The sequence below is a fragment of the Stenella coeruleoalba genome (genome assembly GCF_951394435.1).
Source record: "Stenella coeruleoalba genome assembly, chromosome: 6".
Classification (NCBI taxonomy): Eukaryota; Metazoa; Chordata; class Mammalia; order Artiodactyla; family Delphinidae; genus Stenella; species Stenella coeruleoalba.
In genome coordinates this window covers 56,959,653-56,987,465 of record NC_137151.1, presented here as the reverse complement: position 1 = coordinate 56,987,465, position 27,813 = coordinate 56,959,653, and the positions used below count along the sequence as shown (strand labels likewise).

Sequence of the window (27,813 nt, the reverse complement as noted above, 5' to 3'; positions counted from 1 at the left end):
TGTTGTTGAATGTTGATTTAGTTAATTGAATGATTGCTCTGGACTGATGAAAAAAGAAGCTCATTTTTACTCCATTTTTATTGTGTTTTTGGAATGGGATTGTTTTCTACTAGTCACTGAAATTTGAAGTGCATTTTTTAGCTGTCTTATGAGTTGTATATATTTGATGACAAACTTGAGAATCTTAACATAGAAATTGCTTCTATGGAAAAATATGTTTCATCTTCCAAAATGTTCAAACATATGCAAAAGAATAAAATGGAATTTGTCCATAACTAAATGGTCTTTCCCTTTTCCCTGATGTCTGCCCCATCCCTGCCCCCAGAATTTCACCCCATTTAGAATATACCTCATTCTCTCCACTCTTCCATGGTGTACAGTTTGGTTTTCTGTTGTGTACCTTGCAGTCTGCTCTACTCCATCATTTATGTATTTTTTTCCTGTTGAATCTATTTCCCAGAGGATCAACACCATGCATTTTTCATTGTTAATTTTTCACAGTAGGGTTTCAAAGCACAGTGTACAGGGTAGGTATTCAATAAATGGCGAGTTAAATTTTCCTCTGCACAGTTAAAACGCTCAATAATTCAAAGTAGAGGGATGTTGGCATTTGATGAGATATGGGGGATATTTCAGTCCCAAGTTGGAACAGCACCTAATTTCCCATAATTTGCCATCTGAGCTCAAAATGCCCCAATTTTAGGCTTCATATTCTCCCTTCTCTCACTTTGCCATCTACTATTCTCTTCTCCAGAGATGAAGAGAAATGAGATGATCACGCCAATAAAACATCCTTTTTCATCTTTATTGTTCTTGTCTGGATGCTTCATTATGAGATGTCAATTATTCAACACTCTAATGAGCTGTCTTCCAAGCACAAAACGTTCTCGTCATCTGGTATTAAAGTGTTGTTTTCTGCTTTTAGGCTACAGTGGTGGCTGTGTTGTCATTCGAGGAAGGAGTCCCCCTGGTCGCTGGGAAGTGAAGGACTGTAGACACTTTAAGGCAATGTCCCTGTGCAAGCAACCAGTGGAAAATCAGGAGAAACCTGAGCAAGAAGAGAGATGGCCCTTTTCCTCCTGCTATTTGGATTGGGAGTCAGAGCCTGGCCTGGCCAGTTGCTTCAAGGTAATATGAAGGTTACATGGGCATTCTCAATGGGACCAACATTATTCATACAGATTTACAGAGAGATAGATATAGAGTGAGATATAGATAGAGATATATAGATGTAGAGAGAGATACAGGTATAGATATATACACATATGTGTTAGAAATGTCTTTTTGCAAATCATCTTTAGATCCTAGATTTAAATCAGTATCTACAATCTTCTTCTCAGAAATACGTTTTTGAAATATGATGTTTTTGTTTGGTGGTTTTGTCTTTGGTTCATTTTACAAATAGAGATTTCCAAAATCCTGGGAGAAAGTTCTTCTCCAGCACCTGGGCACATGAAGAGCAGAATGGAGACAGCCTCTACCTCTAGAAATATTGCAGTCTCATAGATGGCCTGAAACACCTGTAATACACTAAATTTAAATGTACACAGGTATAATCCTACATTAAATTCATGGAATAATAGGCCCAGAAGTGACCACACAGAGCAATAAGTTAAACCTTAGAAATGAGTAAACTGCGGCATGAAGTGAGATGAAGTGATTTGCCCAAGATCAAAATTATTTATTGACAGAGTTGGAATAAACTGCGGTCTTGGGACTCCCAGTCCAGTGCTTTTTCTACTACACATCACCCTGATATGTCAACAAATACATGGTGTGTTTGATGGGCATAGCAGTAGGGCTTATGAATTTAAAGTGATTCGAGAAAAGGTTCCCAGCGGAGGTGGGTTTTGACATATAATTTAAAATATGGAAATGCTGTGCTGTGGTCCATGGGACTGGGAAGGTTATTCATCCCGGTCTCAGCAAATCAGAGCCTGGTGAAGCCTGGCCGCAGGGTGCCTGCCGGGCATTAGAGACTCAGCATAGTGTCAGGCAGTTAAAAATGAGAAGGGTGCAGAGGCCAGAATCTGAAGCTCCAGGTCTTCAGTTCCTCACCCTTGACCTTAAATAAAGTCAAAAGTATGCCCGCCATTTGACTGACTTCTTCCTGCTATTGTGAGGACAGCTGAGAAACAGGAAAGAATTTAGTCACAGCTAAGACCCAAAGACCCTAGAAATATACCCGCCCTAGGTCCCAGGTCTCATTTCTCATTTCTTTGCCTGGGTTAGCCAGATTCATTCAGCTATGGAATACTAGGTCTAATCCTAGCTCTGCTAGTTTGTGGCTGTGTGACCTGAAATTTGTAACCTCTCTTATCCTGGCTGTCCTCATCTCTTGACAAACATTTTATTAAGGGACAAGCATATCCCAGGCACAGGAAATTTAGGAGGGGGAAAAAAAGGAGTTCTCAAGGAGGAAAAGAGTCCTCATCTGTTAAACTGAGCCTATCATATCCTCCGCATGACTTTGTCATGAGAATCAAATGAGATAATGGTATTACAACAACTAGACACACTTTAGTTCAATAAATGTTATTTCTCCCTACTTGGTCAAGCTTTTAAAGTAGAATAATGACAACAATTATATTATTGTCATCTTCTTGTCCAGAATTAAACAGCCTCACCTTATTCATGACCGTGTCAACTTTTTTTTCCTTTTACTACACAGGTATTTCATAGTGAAAAAGTTCTGACGAAAAGAACATGGAGAGAAGCTGAAGAATTTTGTGAAGAATTTGGAGCTCATCTTGCAAGCTTTGCCCACATCGAGGAAGAGAATTTTGTGAATGAGCTTTTACATTCAAAATTTAATCGGTAAATACTTGTTAATTTTGAAAAATTTCAGTCGCATATTTTGTCTCCAAGTAATGGCTTCTTAGGCATGAGTATCCCAATATCGGCGGGTATTTGGGATATTCAAAATCTCAAGTATTTAAGTCTAAAACCAACTAAACACTAGTTGTGAAAGAAAAATACATACTTACAGTTTTATATTTATATTGCACCCACGACTCATTCCATAAAACAAAGAACAAAGTGACGATTGTTTTGATATTTGAAATCTTTTCTGTGTACCTCAAATCAGAATTTTAGAGCTTTTCTGCCAAGTTCAGAAATTATCTAGCCCAGTGGTTTTCAAAGTGCTGTCTGAGGGTCCGGAGGGTCCTGAGCCCCCAGAGCAGGAGAGGCCAAGTGGGCAGAGCTCCTGGTTCCCTGCTCACTGACTCAGCAGGTCCAGCCAACTCCCCTTCTAGTTGTTTTGTATATAACAGGAGTCCATGTGAAATTTGGTTTGAAAAAAAGAAAGTCCCACTAATTTTTTTAAAAAATTCCAATCCAACCTTCTAATTTTACCTCTGAGGAAACAAGCATTCACTTGTCTGCATCCATTTTGCAAGTTGACAGAATCTTGAATTTAACGAAGTTGGAAAATCAATCAAATTTAAATTTGAAGAAACATAGGAGGTCTTGTGCTACCTCTGACCCAATATGGGAATTTCTTCTACTTACATTCCCGTGGTCATCTACTGTCTACATCAGGGGTCCCCAACCTCCGGGCCGCAGACCAATACCGGTCCGCAGTGTATTAGGAACTGGGTCACACAGCAGGAAGTGAGCGGAAGAGCGAGCTAAGCTTCACCTGCCGCTACCCATTGCTGGCATTACCGCCTGAACCGTCCCGCCAATCCCCCCACCCCCGGCAGTGGAAAAATTGTCTGCCACGAAACCAATCGCTGGTGCAGAAATGCTGGGGACCACTGGTCTACATAATTCCTTTCAGTTTCAAAGTGCTCTTTACTTGGGATAAAACCCATTCCATCGTTGGAGGCTAGTTTCAAAGATCAACTTTCTAGTAAGCCAGATCAAGTCTACTCTATTTTCAAATATTTGAAAATAACCATCATGTTCTCTTTTAGTAAGTCTTCTCATCCCTTGGCCTCTTTCTCTAGAATGTTCTTGTCGGTTAGCATGTATTTTGAGAATATCTTCTATGGAAGGGACCCTATTATATGCATGGGTGGCTGGAGAATGCAATAGATATGACAGACAAAATCCTGCCCCTGAGGATGTCGTGGTCTGGGGGCGGGGGCATGCCTCCATATATATGTAACACAAATATAATACCAGGTACTCTGTTCCATGCTCTGGAAATCTGAAGTCTCAATGAAACACTTACCTGAATCTCAGAGAAAATCCAGAACTACTTTTTGAGGAAAATCCTGGCCTTCCCCACAAGTTTCCTTTAGGACCCTCCCCTAAGAAGGTTAATATGTAACATCTATCAAATTATTCATCTCCAGCATCTACAAAAATGACCTCAAAGGTGGGAATATCTCCCAGTGTGTGTCTCATGAAGTACTCCAGGGGAAATAGGGGGATTTTGTGGTCAAATATGTTTGCAAAACAAGGCACGATCTTGGAAATTTGCCATATACTTTAGCATTGTAAAGGCTTCTAGAAGGAAGCAATTTCTTTGACTGCAAAACCCTTTTTTTTTTTTTTTTTGAGACCAATTACCAACATCCCATGGAACTTCTAGTCCCTGCAGGAAATGCTGGCCTGAGACCATACTTCCCAAATCTGGCTGATTCTCACACTCACTTGGGAGACTTTTTCAAAAACACAGTGCCCTTTGGTCTCACGCCAGAGCCGCTGAGTCAGATTCTCTGAGGTTGAAGAAAAGTTCAAGAAGCTTCCTTGTCGATTGGTTTGCTAGTCTGGTGTGGGGCCTCAGATCCAAGGGAGATGTGATCGTCTCCACTTTTCTAAGTTGTAACTTGGCTTCATGACTTCAGCCCCTTGCAAAACACCCTTTCATACTTGCATATTGTGAGGTTTGCTATATGAAACAATACATGAAAACTGCTTCCAAGTTTGCTGTAACATCAAATTTCATTATAACACTTGTATTTATATAAATTCTCACACTTGGAATGTCAAGAATTTAGTGAATTTAGTGTCAAGTATCTATCAAATTATTGATCTTCGGCACTTAATCACGAAAGCTATATAACGTATGTTTTACTTTTTGTCCAGACTGCCAGGGAGTTCAGTCAAATCTCATGCTTAATTATACCAAATAAACCAGTTCTCATAGTTAGCATACATGCTTCTTCTCCTTCTTATGGTGCTGCTTTTCTATTTTATTATATTCATATTATATTATATTAATTAAAGTTACATAATTTTAGGAAAATGATGAAGAGAAAATAAGTACCAGTTCATCGTTTAGGAGCCAATATATAGCAGGAAACATGTAAAATTCTAAATTCAGTGAGGAAAGGAATAAAAAGCTCTCAAGGCAGGGAGAGTGATGTGAGTTTTCAGCCTGGCCATTAAGATTAATATGCCTGGTTTAACCTTAAGGCAGCATTCTCACCTTCCCACAACCTTAAATGTAAGTTATTATCATGGCAGTGACCAATGCACCTCCGTGATTCTGACCTTTTCTAAGTCACATTTTACTTTCATTTGTATCGTTCAGGCAAAGGAGCTCAAATATCTGAGAAGGGGATGCTTCAGAACAGGCTTGCCTCGGAACAGGCTTTCTTCTGCGCACTAAGGAAAATAAAGCATCTGTCATGACTTCTGAATCTTTTAACTCTTTAATTCTTCAAAATTATTCTCAGAAAATTATCTTAGTCAGATGATTCGTTGTATAATTAGGCTTTATTGCTTGATTTATTGAGTGCTCTCTGGTTTGACGCATTCGTCCTCAGCCTAATAGGAGGGAAGATGGTTCTCTGTGGGGCTTCTCACCAAGTCTAACCAGTGGTGACGGCTGAAGTTAATCTACCGTGCCTCAGACTGGTTTGCTGTGGAATTATTTACATTGGGACATTTAAAAAAAAAACCAAAAAAAAAATCTGCTGTGTACCTTTTATTAAATGGGGTGGTGGTGATTAACCTTCAGAGAATACATGAACATTTGACAAAAGAACAACAAATTAAAAGAGTAAAGTAGTATAAATAGTATAGTAAATTAGCAAATAAATAGTCCTCTAGGGAAAAGATGTTCCAAAAGTTCTTACCAACTTGCTTTCATGTGTTCTTGTCTTAATTGAAAGATATTGCCGTTCCTAATGAACATGCGAAAGCCATGTTCTCAATACGGGCTGACTGTTTCCCCCAACTGCCCATCACCAATGAGCACACCATACAAACCAAGAGAAATGGGAAGTGAGATTAATCTTCTCTCAGTTCATTTTATAGCTCAGGTTTTGCTTACAGGAAATGTTCAATAAATGCTTGCTGACTTGACCAGTTTTGCCAGTAGCATCAGCTGTTCCCTACACAACTAAATACTTTAAAATATTTCTTGAACATTTTACAGAATGTTGTGAATTCAACGGGAAGAGCCAAGTTTTTGTTTCCTCTCTTCATAGGACAGAAGAAAGGCAGTTCTGGATTGGATTTAACAAAAGAAACCCACTGAATGCTGGCTCTTGGGAGTGGTCTGATGGAACTCCTGTAAGTCTTTCCAAGCTAGAGAAAAGAAAATGAATTCAAAGCAGGTGGCCCTGGAACCACTTGGTAAACCAACCAAGAGAACCTGGAAAGAATGACCATCTTCCCCATGACCCAAACCTAAATCAAAAACTGCACCAGACCTTGGTACCAAAAGAGTTATTTCAGCAAGGTCTTGAGAAACCTTTGCTAGCCAGATAGTTCTAAAGCCAGCTATAAGATCTCGTCCCAAAAAGGAATCAAATTCTCTGAAAAAGCCCCCAAAACCATCTCCCATGTGAAGAATCTCCAGCAGAGAAGCAACTGTTCTCTAAAATAATACCAGGCTTCCTTTGCACCCCCCCCCCCACACACCTCTGCTGCGTAGTACCTGATTGTGTGAGTGTGGGACCCTTGTCTGTGTCACAGTGAAAAGAAACATTTTCAGTTTCTCTCACTCTAAAAGAACAGAAATGCCAGCCTTAGAAACAGCTCCTCCTTCCCAGACAAAGCAAGTTATTTGGAAGGGAAAAAAAAGACTTGCTTTTCATTCAGCCTCACGTGTAAAAAAACCTCTATGAAGGAAAGAGGGAACTCACAATTACGTTTTGGGTTTTTTTTTTTCAGGTGCAATGAGGATTTCTCAGATTTTCCTCATAATAGGGAAAAAAACAGTAGCAGTATCCCAGATTAAAATGAGATCCATCTGAAGGCACATGCAAACTCAAGTTAGGCACATGCAAAATCAAGTTATTCAGTTTCACCTGTGAATTGGGGTTAGCAACAGCCTGCAGTGAGCATTTAATGCAGCTCCTGTTCATTGAGCCCTAATTATGTTCTGAGCACTGAGCTGAGTGCACTCCTGCATGATCTCATTTCATCCTTACAGTGATTCAATACAGTGGGTATTAAAATGATTAAAGAGTTTGCCTAAAATAATATATAAGAGAGACAGTATTTGTACACAGGTTGTCTGCCTCCAAAGCCACAATATCATAATGTCTCCTCGTTGGCAAAACAGCGGCAGCCAAACTTTGAAATAGTAAACATCAATAGAGAAAAGGGATCTATCTCTAGGCCTGCTACATAGATGGTGTTCAAATCTGTAGCAAGGAAGGGGTTTGCAGAAAAGCTACATGCTTATAGTGGGAACAAAAATAGTAAGAGTGTGCTAGTTTAAAAAAATAACGATTCTACCCCAGGACTGCTTCTTTGAAAAGGGCATCAGAACCAGAGAACAGGAAGAGATCTTAGAGATCACCCAGCCCCACCCAACTGTTTTGCTGATGAAGAAACCAAGGCCCAGAGAGTGGAAGGGGCATAGCAGGGTCGACCTACCCCATAAATGGCAGCCACCACGTGGCACAGTTGGGTGGTTAACATTAATACGGCACTTGGAGAATAAGATGTGGTACATAGAGGTTGAGAATGCGTTTTAGTAAAACAAACAAACAAAAACTCATCAGTAATAGAGGAATAGACAATTTGGTTCAGAATCAATGAGATTAAGCGATGAAGCAGTGGACTGAGTCCCTTGCCACTTCCCTCTGGACAAAATAAATATCAAACTCATGCCATTCTCTGAATCTGAGCTTATATGTATTTAAGTTAGATGAATGGTTGCATGACCGTGTAGATGTTTGAGGAGTATAAATGGTTTCAAAACCCTCTTTTTTTCAAATTTTGTACCTCAGTTTTACTCACGGCCCATCCACTCTTCTGTCAAGTAGTCATCAAGTCATTGAGAAGGTTGAATCTCTAGTCACTACCCCGTTACGTGATCATTCCTGGAAAACATTGGATAGTTTCCTGATTAAAGCTAGGGTTGACTTAGAAGTCAGTGATTAGAGACTAAAAGCCTAGTATTTATGCAAAAGAATCTACATCAAAGGTGAGACTCGATTCTGAAAGATCTTTGAGCCTCTAAACAGTTTACCCAGGATCCCAGGGCTAGCCTAATCTTGCCAGTGAGAAAACAGTGCAAGTTCATCTGACTTGTTCCTTCTGGAGAAAAGAGTAGAATGCCTCTTAAAGAAAGAAAGAAAAAAAGGCATCTTCAAGAAAAAAATGATAAAGCTTTGATTAGCTTGCTTTTCACAAATGTGGAACCACCTTTAACTGGCATCATAACCTACTTCCTCCAGAAGTCTATTGTGATTTATTTACAGGGATGTCTTTTTGATCTTTTGAAACTTTTTGCGGGGGACCGTTATTAAGGAATAATGAACTTCATCTGCTGCAGGTTGTCTCTTCATTTTTAGACAATAATTATTTTGGAGAAGATGCAAGAAACTGTGCTGTTTATAAGGCGAATAAAACGTTGCTACCCTCATACTGTGGTTCCAAACGTGAATGGATATGCAAAATTCCAAGAGGTAAAAATATTAATAAGATCTTTACTATTTGTTTGCGTTCTAATAATCTATAGCATTTTCCCAAGTGAACAGTTACAGAGGTCTAAAATGTAAGCACCCTGGAGCACAGTACCAACAGCCTTCATGATGAAACAAATTGTACTCTTTTAGCAAATAATGTATCATGGGGGAATGAGAAAAGGTGACACCAGTGCAGTACGCTAACTTAGTAGGAAATGAAAATAACTGCCTATGTTGTGGAATACTGTATTTTGCAAGTACAACCTGGAAGAAATGTCACTGTGACATTACAAGCAAACAAAATTACTTATCAAATGAGTACGTGAAAGCACCTGGCACAGTGTGTGACACACAGTAGGCTCTCAACAAGTATTCACATCCTTTTCTCTTTAACCAGAGGTCTCTCTTGAGCTTCCTCTTCAAGTATGAGAACTTACCACTTTCCAAACAACACCTGGTTCTTAAATGATCTTTTAAAAAGCAAAGTCCAAAATATTGTGTTTAGACCTGAAGTAATTCAGAGATAGTACACCTGTAAGTAAAGTTCACTCAAACCGGTTTGCTTTCACTCTGCAGATGTGAGACCCAAGATTCCACCCTGGTACCAGTATGGTAAGAACTATCCTGGCAGTTCTTGAATTTCTAATTCTGTGCTGTTTTGTAGCATTACTGTGTTATTACGTAGCTCCAATCGAGTTTCTCTTTTCTTGTGTCAATTGAGAACTAATTTTTTCAAATTAACAAATTCATCATTAATAAATAATCAAACTAATAAATGTCACTAAATATTACTGAAGACATATCATAGCTTAACTCCATTTTCATGACACATGATTTAAAAATATGTATCTATCCCGGACTTTTGAATATACGTGAATGTTTCTTATATGAAATAGACCAAGGAAAATAAGTAAATTGTATACTTATTTATGTGTGGGAGTGGGTGTATACACACACGTTTTCTTAATGCTGAGTGACCAAATTACACATTCGGGGTCAATCATAGTATACCCTGTTTAAGTCTGTATTACATTGCTCAGTAATTGTTGCCTCACCTGTGTTGCTTATTTTTCTTTCAGATGCACCCTGGCTCTTTTATCAGGATGCAGAGTACCTTTTTCATACCTCTGCCACGGAATGGTCCTCCTTTGAGTTTGTCTGTGGCTGGCTGCGCAGTGATATTCTCACTATTCATTCTGCACGTGAACAAGAATTCATCCACGGCAAAATAAGAGCGGTACTTAAATATGATTAAATATGAGAAACTCGGAGCTTAACTCCTTCTTCTGTCCTTGAGGGATTTTGTTTTTATATTACTTCAGACATTTATCTGTTTCATTAAAAGTCTTAGATTTTTAAGAACTGTTTTTCTTCCTGTCACAGAGATTTAGAGCAAATAATGGAAACACAGGTTTACGATGCTGGTCAGTCATTTCACTTCTCCTCATGCTTTTTTAGCAACAAAGGATGAGTAAATAGCATTTTATTGTTTTTGTGAGGTTCATTCCATCATTCAATGCATATTTATTGAGTCTACTCTTCTAGGGGCTGAGGCTCTATCAGTGATTAAAATAGACCAAAATTCCTGCCCACCTGGAGTTTTTAGTCTAGTCTGGGAAGGAAGACTGTAATCAATATAAATAAATAGAATTACATAATATTTTAGAAAAAGATAAATGGATAAATGCCATGGAGGAAAATAAAGCACAAATGAGCGACAAAGAGTACTGGGAGGTGCATGGCTGTTTTAATGTTTCAAATTTGACTTATAAGAGTACAATATTGTTTTAGACTCTATGCAGAAAATGGTAAGCAGTGGTTCTCCATTTCAACTTCAGATAGAGAAATCCTTTGAGAAGCTAGGCTTGTTAGAAAGCAGCATGCAAAATCCATTCAACAATGAATAGACTGCCAAGGAATAGTGTTGGTTTTCAGTGTATTTCTTCAGCAAGCATTTATTGAGCATTAGGTATGTCTCAGACATTGTGGTATTTGTCAAGGACACAAAAATAAAATACAGTCAGTGTCTTTAAAAAGCTGGAAATAACATGATGTAATAAGGGAAAAGGGAGCAGTATGTACAAATTACCAAGAGGGGCACCAGGGAGGAAAAACCTCATTCCCAATTTTCCCTAGGAAATTGTTGAAGATAAGAAAGAGCCTTTTTTCTTTTCCCATAATTTAACATTAGTTCATGCTCTGCAGGAATCCTTGGTTGCTCTATCATCTTTTCCTATGCTTGTAAGTTGACTGTTAAAATGAAGCTCTGGATTAAAGCATCCTTGACTTGTAAGAGAAATGTCTCCCCTCACACCTCATTGGGCTTTCCTGTTTCTATAACTCTGTTTGATACACATACAGCCTGTGAAGTGCATGCAGGTTGGGACTACTACTGCATTTTGATGGAAAAGTCAAGAACCAGAGGAGTTAGGTGACAACTGCACGGCCTTACAGAGACTCAGTGGCAGACCAACCATGAGAACTGGATGTTCCCCAGTATTATTGGTTCATGCATTGTTTTACTTCTCTTCATCTCCTACAAATGGAACACTCAAGCCAAAACTGTAATATTAAGTATCAACAAATTACATATCATGACCTCGGAAAATACATTTGTTTCTTTAGCTAGACAGCAGACTCCTCACCCCTGGTGGCAATAACAAGAGATCGTGTGAATGGCTAAAAACGAATCCATGGACATGCAAAGTGCACGTCCCAAGAGGAGCTGATATTTGGCCAATACTTACTGTAACAGTGTCAAACACGGCTAAGTACTAACATTTAATGGCATTTAATCTTTCTAAGAACTCTCTGTGGGAAGTTCTATCGTCAGCATAATTTACAGATGAAGAAGCTAAGACTCCAAAGAGGTGAAGGAACTTTGTTACACAGCAGCTAAGTAGTGGAATTTGGAAGTGATCTCAGGTCATCTGACTTACAAGGTCATTTTAAAAAATGGCCACAGGCAGCAGAACAGCATATTCATTACATTAAAATGCTAGTTCTAAAATCCATCCAAAAAAAGGAAACCCTTGTTCATTGTTGGTGGGAATGTAAGTTGGTGCAACCTCTACAGAAAATAGTATGGAGGTTCCTCAAAGAACTAAATCCAGCAATTCCACTCCTAGGTATATATCTGAAAGAAAAATGAAAACACTAGAAAAGATACATGCACCCCAATGTTCATAGCAGCACTATTTACAGTAGCCAGGACATGGAAGCAACCTAAATGCCCATCAACAGAGGAATGGATAAAGAAGATGTGGCACATATATACAATGGAATATTAGTCATAAAAAAGAATGAAATTTTGCCATTTGCAACACATATATGGACCTAGAGGGTATCATGCTTCGTGAAATGTCAGACAGAGAAAGATAAATACTGTACGTTATCACTTATATGTGGAAGCTAAAAAACAAAACAAATGATTAATATAACGGAACAGAAACAAACTCACTGATACAGAAAACAAACTAGTGGTTATCAGTGGGGAGAGAAAAGGAGGACAAGATAGGGGTAGAGGATTAAGAGATATAACCTACTAAGTATAAAATAAATAAGCTACAAGGATATACTGTACAGCATAGGCAAATATAGCCATTATTTTATAATAACTTTAAATGGAGTATAATCTATAAAAGTTTTGAATCACTATGTTGTATAGCTGAAACTAATATAATATTGTAAAACAACTATACCTCAACTTTTTTAAATTAATAAATAAAATAAAATAAAATCCCTCCCCAAAAGATGGCTGTCAGCTATGTCTCAGATATGCACAGTAAAGGGCTTCTTTGATCGTTCCAGCAGAGCTTAGCTCTTTTAGGAACCTCTGCAGGTCTTCTCTCTTAACCTTTCCCTTAATTCACTCTCCCAGTCTTTGGTTGTTGGGAAGTCAGTGGAAATGGCAGAGTTAATACCTCCCATTGAAGGGAAGAGTAAAACCCCACAGGCTTAGACATTTGAAAAGGCAAAGCCATTGCCATGATCTAGTTGAGGACTAGATCTAGTGATCTCAAACCAGACAAACCTTGTAGTGTCTTACATGGCAACATTATTACCAAACCTATGACCATATTAATAAAGAATGCCCTGTCAGTATTATGGGTGAGTGGCTGACTGATCTAACACCGCACTGTGCCACAGAAGAAAATCATCATAGGGAATGTGCAGACCAAGAATGGAGCAAGAAAGCCAAATGGGAAAGGTATTGATTTAGAAAAAAGAATGCTGTACATTTCGAAAGCAGTTCTTCCTCCTGCTTAGTTTATAGCAGTTAGGCAATGTTTGTTGGTGGTAGCGGTGGTATTTATGGTGACCATTTACATTTCTTAACTAAGAAATCCCATGTCTAAGAACGTCTGGCTGGAATGAGTCAGTCCAGAAGTTCTGGATGAGGAACTACACATGTAGAGGTCATACCACTCATTCTTGTGGCATGCCCATCCTATAGTTACAGGAAGAATAAGAATTAAATAATTAAATAGTTTTAAAGTTACATATGTATTGTGTAGCTCCTCTAAGAAGAGTAGTAACTCAGAAATGTGAAAGACAAAGACAACATTCAGTTAGGGAGTAGAAGAGCTAATTATTGAAAAAGAAAGCTGGATGCATTTTTTTAAATCTGAAGCAGAATTTTTTTAACAGAATATTTCCAGCTTGGAAAAGTGATGAGTCAGAATTTCCTCTTTGACTAACAGAAGACCACAAGGCATCATGCGAGGAAATTTTTGAGTACTAGTTTTTTGAGCCATCTTGTTGGTCAGATTAATGCCAAAAAAGTAAAAAAAATGAGCACTTTAGGCGTTGTTTGACATGAACTAGCATTTTTATGCTGTGTTATACAATATTTGCATTTCAAAATTACAATTTACTCTTACTTTTAAAATTTTATTTCAAAATATTTCTAACAAAAGTATATCAAATCTATTAGTCATCCTCAAAAATCTGGTGTTTTAAATCCTTAAAATAACTTGGTTTTGCTATTTTTATGGAAACATTTTAAGAGATGACAGGTTGTTCTTCCTTATACTGCTTAGTAGATTAATATATTGGCTATTGCTGTGGGTTATTTCTTTTTGGTGTGTTCTTCCATATGATGCTATCTATAATGACTGCTTTTCTGTAACAAAACATAATTGATACTATGAGGTACACGGTTGTATCACATTTTTTATACAAAAGAATAATAATGTCTTCTATTGTTGCGGTTTCATACCTAAACTGAAATTTACAACATCTATTTTTCACATTGGATTTTTCACTTTGGGTGTCTCTATCTTGTCCTATGAATTTCTGTTCCATATCACAACAGGTTGTGATGTGCCCTGTGGAGGATTACCGTGCTATAATCGAGGTAGTAATAAATATGCCACTTAAGATGCAGTAGTTATACTTCCTCTTTAGAGGTCCTTAATTGGGGCAGTGAACAATCGGGCCATGATTTCCACTCTTGTTGAACATAAGACCTCTTTAGATTGAATGAAATTGTTGTGGTTCTTCCACTGATTTCAAAGCCAGTCTCCATGGACCCATTCCAAAATCTGACAATAGGAGTCTAAATTCAGCATGTAAGAACACGTCCATGAAACAACAACTCAGGGATCCAAAATTATAGTTGCTCCATCTTGCATTATTTTCAAATTGCTGATATGGCAGACAGCCACACTGATTAAGGAGTAAAAATACCTGTGTATAAATTAGAATGTTAGAGAGCTATTAGGTTCTGTTGTATGACGATCTGAAATTCACATGGAAAAATATTTATATATCTTAAAATGCATTCCCAAGTCTTTACAGAAGAAATGAAAGTGTAAATTTAAATGTACAATGCCTTCAAATTAACAGGATTTTAGCATAAAAAATTAAGTTACATTTCACACACAGCACACACACAATAAAGAATATTGATTTAAAGACCTTAGAGAAATCCCTAATGCCTGTTCTTCTTTTATAGTTAAAGAGGGAATTTCAATTTCCTGGGTCATAAGTCCAGTATTACATCTGCTCTAATGTGCATATGCATGTGCATGCCTATGGTGTTTCAAGTTTGTTCTTTATTGTACTGGGATCTATGTAATAAATAATGGTGTAAATTCATAAAATATATAAAGGATAATTTTCTAGTTGTCAAACACTGGAAATACTGTAGTATTATTCTGTCCTATAATGCAGTTTCCATTTGAATGGGGAGGGTGCTAGTACTTAGTTTAAAAACTTACCGATCAGACTAGTGCCTAAAATACAAATTATTTTTACTATTGAGGTCTTTGTGCCTCGAATTGTTTTTCAAGTAGGTGGCATGTATAGTAAACTTCTATAAATCACTGAGCGCATAAACCACTAAATTTTTAGTCAAAAAAGGAATCCACATTCTATTTTACTTTACAATATTACTTTTTAAATTCCTATTATGAGAGTTAGAGAATTTACTTTTAAATATATATAGGAAACATTGTAACAAAGTTATGGCATGTTGTATGAAACCAAAAGAGCTTTCAATATTTGATTCCAATTTTCTTACATAATGAGGAGGGAGTAGTTTAGAATAATGAAGTTTCAGGTCTTCTAAAGATGCCAGGCCTCAGTGTACTCTTCTTTAGATAACTGGGTAAAATACTGAAGAATAGAAAGCTATTAACAGTGACCCCATTAATCTTAATAGTGAAAAGGGAAAAAAAGTAGGATAAATGCTGACATTCTCTCTCTCTTTTTTAAATAGCTATCAAAGTATGGTGTAAACTGGTGGATTGGACTTCGGGAAGAAAGAGTCAATGATGAATTTCGGTATGGACATTGATTCATTTGCATTTAACTTTGTTTAACAGGTTTTTATTTGCAGAATGATTGGACTATATCTTAATGGTTAACTTGTTGAATAGGAGATTGGTTTAAGATGGTGCAGTAGAAAGATATGCTCTCACTCCCTCTTTCGAGAACACCGGAATCAGAACAAATGAACAGTCATCAACAGGAAAACACTGGAACTCACCAAAAAAGAAACCTCACATCCAAAGACAAAGGAGAAGCCACAATGAGACTGTAGGAGGGGCACAATCACAATAAAATCAAATCCCATAAATGCTGGGTGGGGGACTCACAATCTGGAGAACAGTAATACCACAGAACTCCATCCACTGGAGTGAAGGTTCTGAGCCCCACGTCAGGCTTCCAAACATGGGCGTCCAGCAATGGGGGGAGGAATTTCTAGAGAATCAGACTTTGAAGGCTAGCGAGATTTGATTACAGGACTCCGACAGGACTGGGGGAAACAGAGACTCCACTCTTGGAGGGCACACACAAAGTAGTGTGTGCATCGGGACTCAGGGGAAGGAGCAGTGACCCCATAGGAGACTGAACCAGACCTATCTGCTAGTGTTTGAGGGTCTCCTGTAGAGGTGGTGGGTGGCTGTGCCTCACTGTGAGGACAAGGACACTGGCAGCAGAAGTTCTGGGAAGTACTCCTTGGCATGAGTCCTCCCAGAGTCCACTGTTAGCCCCACCAAAGAGCCACATAGGCTACAGTGTTGGGTCACCTCAGGCCAAACAACCAACAGGGAGGGACCCTAGCCCCACCCATCAGCAGACAAGCAGATTAAAGTTTTACTGAGCTCTGCCCACCAGAGCAACAGCCAGCTCTACCCACCACCAGTCCCTCCCATCAGGAAACTTGCACAAGCCTCTTAGATAGCCTCAGCCACCAGAGGGCAGAGAGCAGAAGCAAGAAGAACTACAATCCTGCAGACTGTGGAACAAAAACCACATGCACAGAAAGATACACAAGATGAAAAGGCAGAGGGCTATGTACCAGATGAAGGAACAAGATAAAAACCCAGAAAAACAATTAAATAAAGTGGAGATAGGCAACCTTCCAGAAAAAGAATTCAGAATAATGATAGTGAAGATGATCCAGGACCTCAGAAAAAGAATGGAGGCAAAGATTGAGAAAATGCAAGAAATGTTTAACAAAGACCTAGAAGAATTAAAGAACAAACACCTAGAAAAATTAAAGAACAAACAAACAGAGATGAACAATACAATAACTGAAATGAAAACTACACTAGAAGGAATCAATAGCAGAATAACTGAGGCAGAAGAATGGATAAGTGACCTGGAAGACAGAATGGTGGAATTCACTGCCGCAGAACAGAATTAAGAATGAAAATAAATGAAGCCAGGGCTTCCCTGGTGGCGCAGTGGTTGGGAATCCGCCTGCCAATGCAGGGGATGCGGGTTCATGCCCCAGTCCGGGAAGATCCCACATGCTGTGGAGCGGCTGGGCCCGTGGGCCATGGCTGCTGAGCCTGCACATCTGGAGCCTGTGCTCTGCAGTGGGAGAGGCCGCGACGGTGAGAGGCCCATGCAAAAAAAAGAAAAAAAAAAAAAAAAGAAATGAAGACAAGCCTAAGAGACCTCTGGGACAATATTAAATGCAACAACATTAATATTATAGGGGCCCCAGAAGGAGAAGAGAGAGAGAAAGGACCCGAGAAAATATTTGAAGAGATTATAGTCATAAACGTCCCTAACATGGGAAAGGAAATAGCCACCCAAGTCAAGGAAGTGCAGAGAGTCCCATACAGGACAAACCCAAGGATAAACATGCGAGACACATAGTAATCAAATTGGCAAAAATTAAAGACAAAGAAAAATTATTGAAAGCAGCAAGGGAAAAACAACAACATACAAGGGAACTCCCATAAGGTAAACAGCTGATTTCTCAGCAGAAACTCTACAAGCCAGAAGGGAGTGGCATGATATACTTGAAGTGATGAAAGGGAGGAACCTACAACCAAGATTACTCTACCCAGCAAGGATCTCATTCAGATTCGATGGAGAAATCAAAAGCTTTACAGACAAGCAAAAGCTAAGAGAATCCAGCACCACCAAACCAGCTCTACAACAAATGCTAAAGAAACTTCTCTAAGTGGGAAACACAAGAGAAGAAAAGGACCTACAAAAACAAACCCATAACAATTAAGGAAATGGTAATAGGAACATACATATTAGTAATTACCTTAAACATGAATGGATTAAATGCTCCAACCAAAAGACACTGGCTCGCTGAATGGATACAAACACAAGACCTATATATATGCTGTCTACAAGAGACCCACTTCATACCTAGGGACACATACAGACTGAAAGTGAGGGGATGGAAAAAGATATTCCATGCAAATGGAAATCAAAAGAAAGCTGGAGTAGCAATACTCATATCAGATAAAATAGACTTTAAAATAAAGAATGTTACAAGAGACAAGGGAGGACACTACATATTGATCAAGAAATCAATCCAGGAAGAAGATATAACAATTATAAATATATATGCACCCAACATAGGAGCACCTCAATACATAAGGCAACTGCTAACAGCGATAAAAGAGGAAATCAACAGTAACACAATAATAGTGGGGGACCTTAACACCTCACTTACGCCAATGGACAGATCATCCAAACAGAAAATTAATAAGGAAACACAAGCTCTAAATGACCCAACAGACCAGATAGATTTAATTGATATTTATAGTACATTCAATCCAAAACCAGCAGATTACACTTTCTTCTCAAGTGCACACAGAACATTCTCCAGGATAGATCACATCTTGGGTCACTAATAAAGCCTCGGTAAATTTAAGAAAATTAAAATCATATCAAGCATCTTTTCTGACCACAATGCTATGAGATTAGAAATCAAATACAGGGAAAAAAATGAAAAAAACACAAACACATGGAAGCTAAACAATACATTACTAAATAACCAAGAGATCACTGAAGAAATCAAAGAGGAAATCAAAAATCACCTAGAGACAAATGACAATGAAAACACGATGATCCAAAACCTACGGGATGCAGCAAAAGCAGTTTGAAGAGGGAAGTATATAGATATACAAGCCTACCTCAAGAAACAAGAAAAATCTCAAATAAACAATCTAACTTTACACCTAAAGGAACTAGACAAAGAAGAACAAAAAAAAACCCAAAGTTGGTAGAAGGAAAGAAATCATAAACATCAGAGAGGAAAGAAATGAAATAGAAACAAAGAAAACAATAGCAAAGATCAATAACTAGAAGCTGGTTCTTTGAGAAGATCAACAAAATTGATAAACCATTAGCCAGACTCATCAAGAAAAAGAGGGAGAGGACTCAAATCAATAAAATTAGAAATGAAAAAGAAGTTAGAACAGACACCACAAAAATACAAAGCATCCTAAGAGACTATTACAAGCAACTCTATGCCAATAAAATGGACAACCTGGAAGAAATGGACAAATTCTTAGAAAGGTAGAACCTTCTAAGACTGAACCAGGAAGAAATAGAAAATACGAACAGACCAATCACAAGCACTGAAATTGAAACTGTGATTAAAAATCTTCCAACAAACAGAAGTCCAGCACCAGATGGCTTCACAGGTGAGTTCTATCAAACATTTAGAGAAGAGCTAACACCCATCCTTCTCAAACTCTTCCAAAAAATTGCATAGGAAGGAACACTCCCAAACTCATTCTATGAGGCCACCATCACCCTGCTACCAAAAGCAGACAAAGATACTACAAAAAAAGAAAATTACAGACCAATATCATTAATGAATATAGATGCAAAAATCCTCAACAAAATACTAGCAAACATAATCCAACAAAACATGAAGAGGATCATACACCATGATCAAGTGGGATTTCCCAGAGATGCAAGCGTTCCTCAATACATGCAAATCAATCAATGTGATACACCATATTAACAAACTGAAGAATAAAAACCATATGATCATCTCAATAGATGCAGAAAAAGCTTTTGACAAAATTCAACACCGATTTATGATAAAAACTCTCCAGGAAGTGGGCATAGAGGGAACCTACTTCAACATAATAAAGGCCATAAATGACAAAGCCACAGCAAACATCATTCTCAATGGTGAAAAACTGAAAGCATTTCCTCTAAGATCAGGAACAAGACAAGGATGTCCACTCTCACCACTATTATTCAACACAGTTTTGGAAGTCCTAGCCCCAGCCATCAGAGAAGAAAAAGAAATAAAAGGAATACAAACGGGAAAAGAAGAGGTAAAACTGTTACTGTTTGCAGATAATAAGATACTATACATAGAGAATCCTAATGATGCCACCAGAAAACTACTAGAGCTAATCAATGAATTTGGTAAAGTAGCAGGATACAAAATTAATGCACAGAAATCTGTTGCATTCCTATACACTAATGATGAAAAATCTGTAAGAGAAATTAAGGAAACACTCCCATTTACTATTGCAATAAAAAGAATGAAATACCTAGGAATAAAACTACATAGGGAGACAAAAGACCTGTATGCAGAAAACTATAAGACACCGATGAAAGAAATTAAAAATGATACCAACAGATGGAGAGATATACCATGTTCTTGGATTGGAAGAACCAACATTGTGAAAATGACTATACTACCCAAAGCAATCTACAGATTCAATGCAATCCCTATCAAATTACCAATGGCATTTTTTACAGAACTAGAACATAAAATCTTAAAATTTGTATGGAGACACAAAGGACCCCGAATAGCAAAAGCAGTCTTGAGGGAAAAAAAACGGAGCTGGAGGAATCAGACTCCCTGACTTCAGACTATACTACAAAGCTACAGTAATCAAGACAATATGGTACTGGCACAAAAACAGAAATATAGATCAAGGGAACAGGATAGAAAGCCCAGAGATAAACCCACGCACCTACGGTCAACTAATCTATGACAAAGGAGGCAAGGATATACAATGGAGAAAAGGCAGTCTCTTCAATAAGTGGAGCTGGGAAAACTGGACAGCTACTTGTAAAAGAATGAAATTAGAACACTCCCTAATACCATACACAAAAATAAATTCAAACTGGATTCGAGACCTAAATGTAAGACCGGACATTATAAAACTCTTAGAGGAAAACATAGGAAGAACACTCTTTGACATAAATCACAGCAAGATCTTTTTTGATCCACCTCCTAGAGTAATGGAAATAAAAACAAAAATAAACAAATGGGACCTAATGAAACTTCAAAGCTTTTGCACAGCAAAGGAAACCATAAACAAGACGAAAAGACAACCCTCAGAATGGGAGAAAATATTTGCTAACAAGTCAATGGAAAAAGGATTAATCTCCACAATATATAAACAGCTCATGCAGCTCAATATTAAAAAAACAAACAACCCAATCCAAAAATGGGCAGAAGACCTAAATAGACATTTCTCCAAAGAAGACATACAGGTGGCCAAGAAGCACATGAAAAGCTGCTCAACATCACTAATTATTAGAGAAATGCAAATCAAAACTACAGTGAGGTATCACCTCACACCAATTAGAATGGGCATCATCAGAAAATCTACAAACAACAAGTTCTGGAGAGGGTGTGGAGAAAGAGAACCCTCTTGCACTGTTGGTGGGAATGTAAATCGATACAGCCACTATGGAGAACAGCTGGAGGTTCCTTAAAAAACTAAAAATAGAATTACCATATGACCCAGCAATCCCACTGTTGGGCATATACCCTGAGAAAACCATAATTCAAAAAGACACATTCACCCCAATGTTCATTGCATCACTATTGACAATAGCCAGGTCATGGAAGCAACCTAAATGCCCATCAACAGACGAATGGATAAAGGAAATGTGGTATATATATAGAATGGAATATTACTCAGCCATAGAAAGGAATGAAATTGGGTCATTTGTAGAGACGTGCTTGGACCTAGAGACTGTCATACAGAGTGAAGTAAGTCAGAAAGAGAAAAACAAATATCGTATATTAATGCATTCATGTGGAACCTAGAAAATGGTACAGGTGAACCGGTTTCCAGGGCAGAAATAGGCACAGATGTAGAGAACAAATATATGGACACCAAGGCAGGGAAATGGCAGGGGTGGTGGTGTGGTGGTGTGATGAATTGGGAGATTTGGATTGACATGTTTACACTGATGTGTATAAAATCGATGACTAATAAGAACCTGCTGTATAAAAATTAAATTTTTAAAAATTTGTTGAATAGCCTTCAAACATTATCTTTAACTTACAAATTTTCATTTCTCTAACCACAGACATGAATTTTTTTTTAATTTAATAAAATATTATGCCTTCAGTCCATATCCCAGAACTCCAAAAATGGTGTTGGAGATTGAACGTGCAGAATGAGAGAAGACCTTTAATTTTTTGATTTTCCTGCAGCTGGAGAGATGGATCACCAGTAATATACCAGAACTGGGACAAAGGAAAAGAAGAATCCATGATTAATCAGAGCCAGAGATGTGGCTTCATTTCATCCATAACAGGTTATTTTGTTCATCCACTTTTGGGTTTATAATACAAACATAATTTTTAGAAGACTTGAAGTCTCCTTTTCATTGCATTAGTTCAGTGAGAAGGTTTTGTTTGGTTATTTTGCTTTTCAACTGAGTGTGTTTAATTTTATATGTCTTAAGTCTTAAGGATGACCATTCCTACAGTTTATTCCATGCATTCATGTTCTTGAAAATAATTTACATCCAGATAAGTCCTTCCTCTTGAACCAAAACTACCAAAAATGGGCCCACTGAAATGGGTTAAAAATTGCCTGACAAATACTATTCTCTGTGAAATTTCAACATGGGCCCATTTTTTAAAATCTCTTTGTAGGATCCAGTTTATAATTGGTCAGAACTTTAACCTCTGAAATTTACTTTCATTTTCCCATTTAAGAAAAATTTTCATTGAATTCAGTGTTCTTTTTTTAACACCAGGCATTAATTGCTGCCTGCCTTAGAACACCAACTCTTTGCCAGTTGGATTTAGTACATGCACATTTAAGATGGGTTTTTAAATTCTATTCATCAATACAGTGTTATTGGGGTTGATTGTCCACTCATATCCATCCCGCTGTTTCTATCCAATAAAAGGTAATGATGTCCCTGACTCTAACAGATTCTCCCAAGTCAGAAGAGGGATAAACATGGAAAGCAATCTCTGATGTAAGGGCAGCTGCAGAGAAAGTTAAGAGAGGAAAAACCATGTTGTTAATCAGCTCGCTTTTGCCAGCAGGTGTCACAACAGCCTACAGAAAGGCTATTTGTGATTCTGGAAGAATGGCAGCTAATCGGCATTGAAAATAGCATTCCGGCCCCTCCTTCAGAATGCCAATATCTTTTTGGCTTATACCCCTCACACTAGAAAACTGAATCTGCCCTTGCAATTTACATGCATCCTTGCCCTATTCTGGAATTTGTAACTTGAATGCTAATGAAATGCATTCTATAAACCTTTACTCTGAAAATATAGCTCTTCTAATTAAAAGAACATTTTCCAAGAGACTGAGGACTTTGGGCTATATTCCCGAGGGCATGTCTCTAAATGTGTGTGTTTTGTTTAAGGGTCAGGGTTCAGAAGTGCTTCTTCCTTAGAAGTTCCTGAGTTATTTTTTCTAAATTATTATATTTTTAATAATTATAAAGTAGAAATGATCATCTATTGTTTTAGAATTTTTTTATCTTGAGGTTGAATACTTTAAGTCAAAAATATTACTCTACAAAGTATTCTTTGGCTAACCAAGTCAAATATTCTTAAAACTTTCATCAGTTTTGTGATTGCAATCGCAGTATTTGTTTAGATTTTTTTTTTCTTTTGCATTTGCAAACTTTCTACATTCTTAAATTAGAATTACTGATTTGGCACCTTGCCCAGTTAGCTCTTGTCACTAGAGAATTCTATGATTAGTAGTTAAATTTAGTTCAATTTCTAGATTTAACAAAGTCTGGTAAACCACAGCAGTCATAAAAAAACAGTGACCAATAGAGAATGCCTACAAAGAGTCACCATTGTTTCTGGTCATTTCTAACCATTTTCTCTTCCAGGACTCTGGGCTAGTGAAGAGTGTTCAGTTTCTATGCCTAGCATCTGTAAGCGAAAAAAGTTTTGGATCATAGAGAAAGAGAAAGATACACCAAAAAAACATGGAACATGTCCCAAAGGATGGTTATATTTTGACTATAAGGTAAACTTGTTTTCAGAAAGTTGCTTTTGTTTCTCTTTTGTAGGTTTTAATTTTAGAAAGTAATCAAAAAGCAGGTGTGGCTTTGAAAAACTATGAGTTGTCCATTGGACCTGGAATTTTTTTGTCACAATTTTCAAGAGATTTGAGAAGTTTTCTATTTAGGGACAGATCTCTTGAAATTAAAAGGTTTTGTCAAAAACAGCCTTGACACCACCCTTCATACGTATACTCAGTTTTTGCTACTGACATTGTCATTCATTGCGCTGTATGAGTTTCATTAGGTGGGATGTGGATGCGTGCACATGTGTGTGGGCGTGTGTGTGCGTGGGGGCATGTGTGTGCGTGTGGGCATGTGTGTGGGGGTGGGCACGTGTATCTAGGCCCTGTTCCCAAATGAGCTGTCAGCTCCAAAGGGCCCAGACTGTCTTCTTCTTTTGTGTCTTCCCTGCCTGGAGCCCTCATAGAGCTCTATCCGCCTTGTCACCTGCCTGACTAATAACGTAGCTCCGTCAGCTTTGTCTTGAGCCTCATATAGCTGGCACTTCCACGCAGAATTGGATTTTTTTTCTAAATGGCCAGTGGGGATACTGTAAACTAGATTTATTATTTCTGATACTGTCTCCAATTAAGGCTGAGACTTCCCCTCTACTCCTTATGTTTTAAAATAAAATAACTTTATAAGCCTTAGGTGGAAGTAATTAAAATGTATCTCAAATTATAAATGTTTAACTCTTTGATAATTAAAAACTCAAACTGTGTCATAATTTCATATGCTAGTATGAAATTGCTCCTCCATCATGGACAATTTTCAGTCTATGTGTTTAGTTACATGGGTAGGGCATTGCCTCCCTTGTGATCTTCCTCTCATTGTTAATTTGTGAAATGGGGCCATTTGGACTTAATACACATTTATTGAGCACCCACTACATATTTGGCACTGATATTTTTAACTGTGTTAATATTCACATAATATAGAATTTACCATCTTGACCATTTTTAAATGTATAGTGCAGTAGTATTAAGTATAATCACACTGCTGTGCAATGACTCTGCAAACGTTTTTCATCTTGTAAAACTGAAACTCTAAACCCATTAAACAACAACCCCTCATTCTCCCTCCCCACAGCCCCTGGCAACCACTATTCTACTTTGTCTCTATTAATTTGACTATTTCGGACACTGCATGTAAGTGGAATCATACAGTACTTGTCCTTTTGTAACTGGCTTATTTCACTTAGCACAGTGTCCTCCAGGCTCACCCATGTTGTAGCATGTGTCAGAATTTTCTTCCTTTTTAAGACTGAATAATATTCCATTATATGTACATAACACATTTTGTTTTTCCATTTATCCATTGATGGACATTTGGGTTTCTTCTACCATGTAGCTAACTGTTTCTGCTGGCAATTTCATATATATATAATGAATATATATATATAATGAATATATATAATGAATATATATATGTATATAATGAATATATATATAATGAATATATATATTTCTTGTTTTATTGAATTTTTAAAATACACAGAATTGTTATCCCATCTTACCTATGAGAAGACTGAGTCTAATAAAATTGTGTGGTTTTTCTGAAACTTACAGCGAATAAGTGTCAGGCTGAGAATCAACCTTAAGTTTTTTGACCCTGAGTCTTGTCCCTTTCCTACAGCTGCCACTTCATATAAGAACTTAAGAATTACCAATCACCTTAGCTCTATGACACAATCAGTCCGGAGGCACTGTGAAATATTTTCTAAAATAATATAGTCATTCTCTAAAATGTTATATAGTATTGAGACACTATTTTTAATAGTTGATACCTTCAGTCTGCTTCTTATTTTCTCAAACCATAAACTCTTTCTACCAGTTGTAAATTATTTATACATTTCAATATGACAAACATAGCAAATAGTCAATAGAACTTGAGTATAACTAAGGTTTTTATTAAAACCTTTGACAATTAGCTTTTTATTGTGGTAAAATATGCATAACATAAAATATGCCATTTAAACCATTTACAAGTGTACAATTCAGTGGCATTAATTACATTCACAATGTTATCCAACCATCACTTCTATTTTCAAAACTTATCGTCATCCCAGACAGAGACTCTGTAATTGGTTAAGCAATAGCTCTCTATTCCCCATCCCCTCTAGCCCACAGTAAGCTCTAATCTATTTTCCATGTCTATGAATTTGCCTATTCTAGATAATTCATATAAATGAACTCATACAATATTTTCCTTTTGTGGCTGGCTTATTTCACTTAGCATAATGTTTTCAAGGTTTACCCATGTTATAGCATGTATCAGAACTTCATTCCTTTTTATGACTGAATAATATTCCATGCCACATTTTGTTTATCCATTCCTCTGTTGATGGACTTTGGTTATTTCCACTTTTTAGCTATTGTGAATAAATCGGCTATGAACATTGGCACACAAGTATCTGTTGGAGTCCCTGCTTTCACTTCTTTGGGGTATATAACTAGGAGTGGAATTGCTATATCATATGCTAATTCTATGTTTAACTTTTTGAAGAACGAGCAAACTGTTTTCCACAGTGGCTGAACCATTTTACAGTCCTGCCAACAGTGTATGCTAGCAATTTTTCCTCATCCTTGACAACACTTGTTGTTTTTGTTTTTGACAACACTTGTTACTACCTGTCTTTTTGATTACTGCCAACACTAGAGACTAGTGTTATCTCACTAGATTTGGTTTTGATTTGCATTTCCCTAATGACTAATGATGTTGAGCATCTTCTCATGTGCTTATTGACCATTTGTATATTGTCTTTGGAAAAATGTCTATTCGACTCCTTTGCCCACTTTTTTATTTGGGTTATTTGTCTTTTTGTTATTGAGTTGTAGGAGTTCTTTATGTAAAATCCTTATCAGATATATGTTTTGTAGGTATTTTCTCTCATTCTTTAGGTTGTCTTTTTACTTTATTGACAATGTCCTTTGATGCACAAAAGTTTTTAATTTTAATGAAGTTCAATTTCTCTAATTTTTCTTCTGTTGCTCATGCTTTTGGTGTCATATCTAAGAATATGTTGCTAAATCCAAGTTCACAAATATTTACCTCATGTTTTCTTCTAAGAGCTTTATGCACAAAAAGCTCTTCTAAGAGCTTTGATGCACAAAAGTTTTTAATTTTAATGAAGTTCAATTTCTCTAATTTTTCTTCTGTTGCTCATGCTTTTGGTGTCATATCTAAGAATATGTTGCTAAATCCAAGTTCACAAATATTTACCTCATGTTTTCTTCTAAGAGCTTTATGGTTTTAGCTCTTATATTTAGGTTTTGGTCCATTTTTAGTTAATTCTTATACCTGATAGTTTTTCACAACTATTAAAACAAGTGCATTCCATGTATAAAAAAGAATATTTTAAGGAAATTCATGACAAGTCATACCCTTGGCATTAGAGAAATAATTCTTAGAAACTTACAATGGGTGTTTTTGGTTTACCCTTGGCCATTGTCCTTTCCTTAAACTTTCTTATCTACACAGCTTAGCTATATTCCATGTTTCCTCCTGTGTAAACATGGGGAGTATGTACACATATGGGCATGGTAATAGTGATGGTGCAGCAGACCCAGGGCAAAAGAGCAAGTGAATGCTTCCTTTGGAAGAATAAGAAGGGGCATGAGTAAAGCATAGACACACACATGAGAGGAGAAGGGCTTTCTGAGGCTAACTATGGAGCAGGATTAAAACACCCTCATGTAGCTCAGAGGGTATTTTTAATTTTCATTGATAACTAGTAGCTAGATTAATGGTTCACAGCCCTGATCAAATATTTAGAATCACCAGGTGGGCTTTCTAAAAATTTCAAGGTGCAAGTGACATCCTAAAGATTCTGATTTAATTGATCTGTATGGGATCCAGGCATCAGTATTTTTTAAGAGCTCCCTTGGTTATTCTAATGTGCAGCCAATAATTGCCCAGCAATGCAACAGTTACACAACTTAGTCTTCTAATCATTCAGAGG

The 27,813-nt window shown here is 37.3% G+C and overlaps 1 protein-coding gene and 1 long non-coding RNA gene across 2 annotated transcripts in view; one reads left to right on the top strand and one right to left on the bottom strand.

Annotated features, from left to right (window-relative positions):
• The window catches only part of PLA2R1 (phospholipase A2 receptor 1), a gene marked incomplete at its 5' end in the record, with an annotated part of 117,308 nt that overhangs the window by 67,648 nt on the left and 21,847 nt on the right, over positions 1-27,813 (top strand). The window contains 9 exon segments of the mRNA XM_079923463.1: positions 926-1,128; positions 2,672-2,817; positions 6,390-6,474; positions 8,693-8,825; positions 9,402-9,437; positions 9,905-10,062; positions 15,550-15,614; positions 22,018-22,121; positions 23,676-23,815. Coding sequence (XP_079779589.1) covers positions 926-1,128; positions 2,672-2,817; positions 6,390-6,474; positions 8,693-8,825; positions 9,402-9,437; positions 9,905-10,062; positions 15,550-15,614; positions 22,018-22,121; positions 23,676-23,815 — 1,070 coding nt within the window.
• The window catches only part of LOC307187425, a 73,230-nt gene that overhangs the window by 41,649 nt on the left and 3,768 nt on the right, over positions 1-27,813 (bottom strand). Inside the window, exon 2 of the long non-coding RNA XR_013828602.1 lies at positions 8,140-8,237. This is a non-coding gene — a long non-coding RNA (uncharacterized lncRNA). The remainder of the gene's footprint in view (positions 1-8,139; positions 8,238-27,813) is intronic.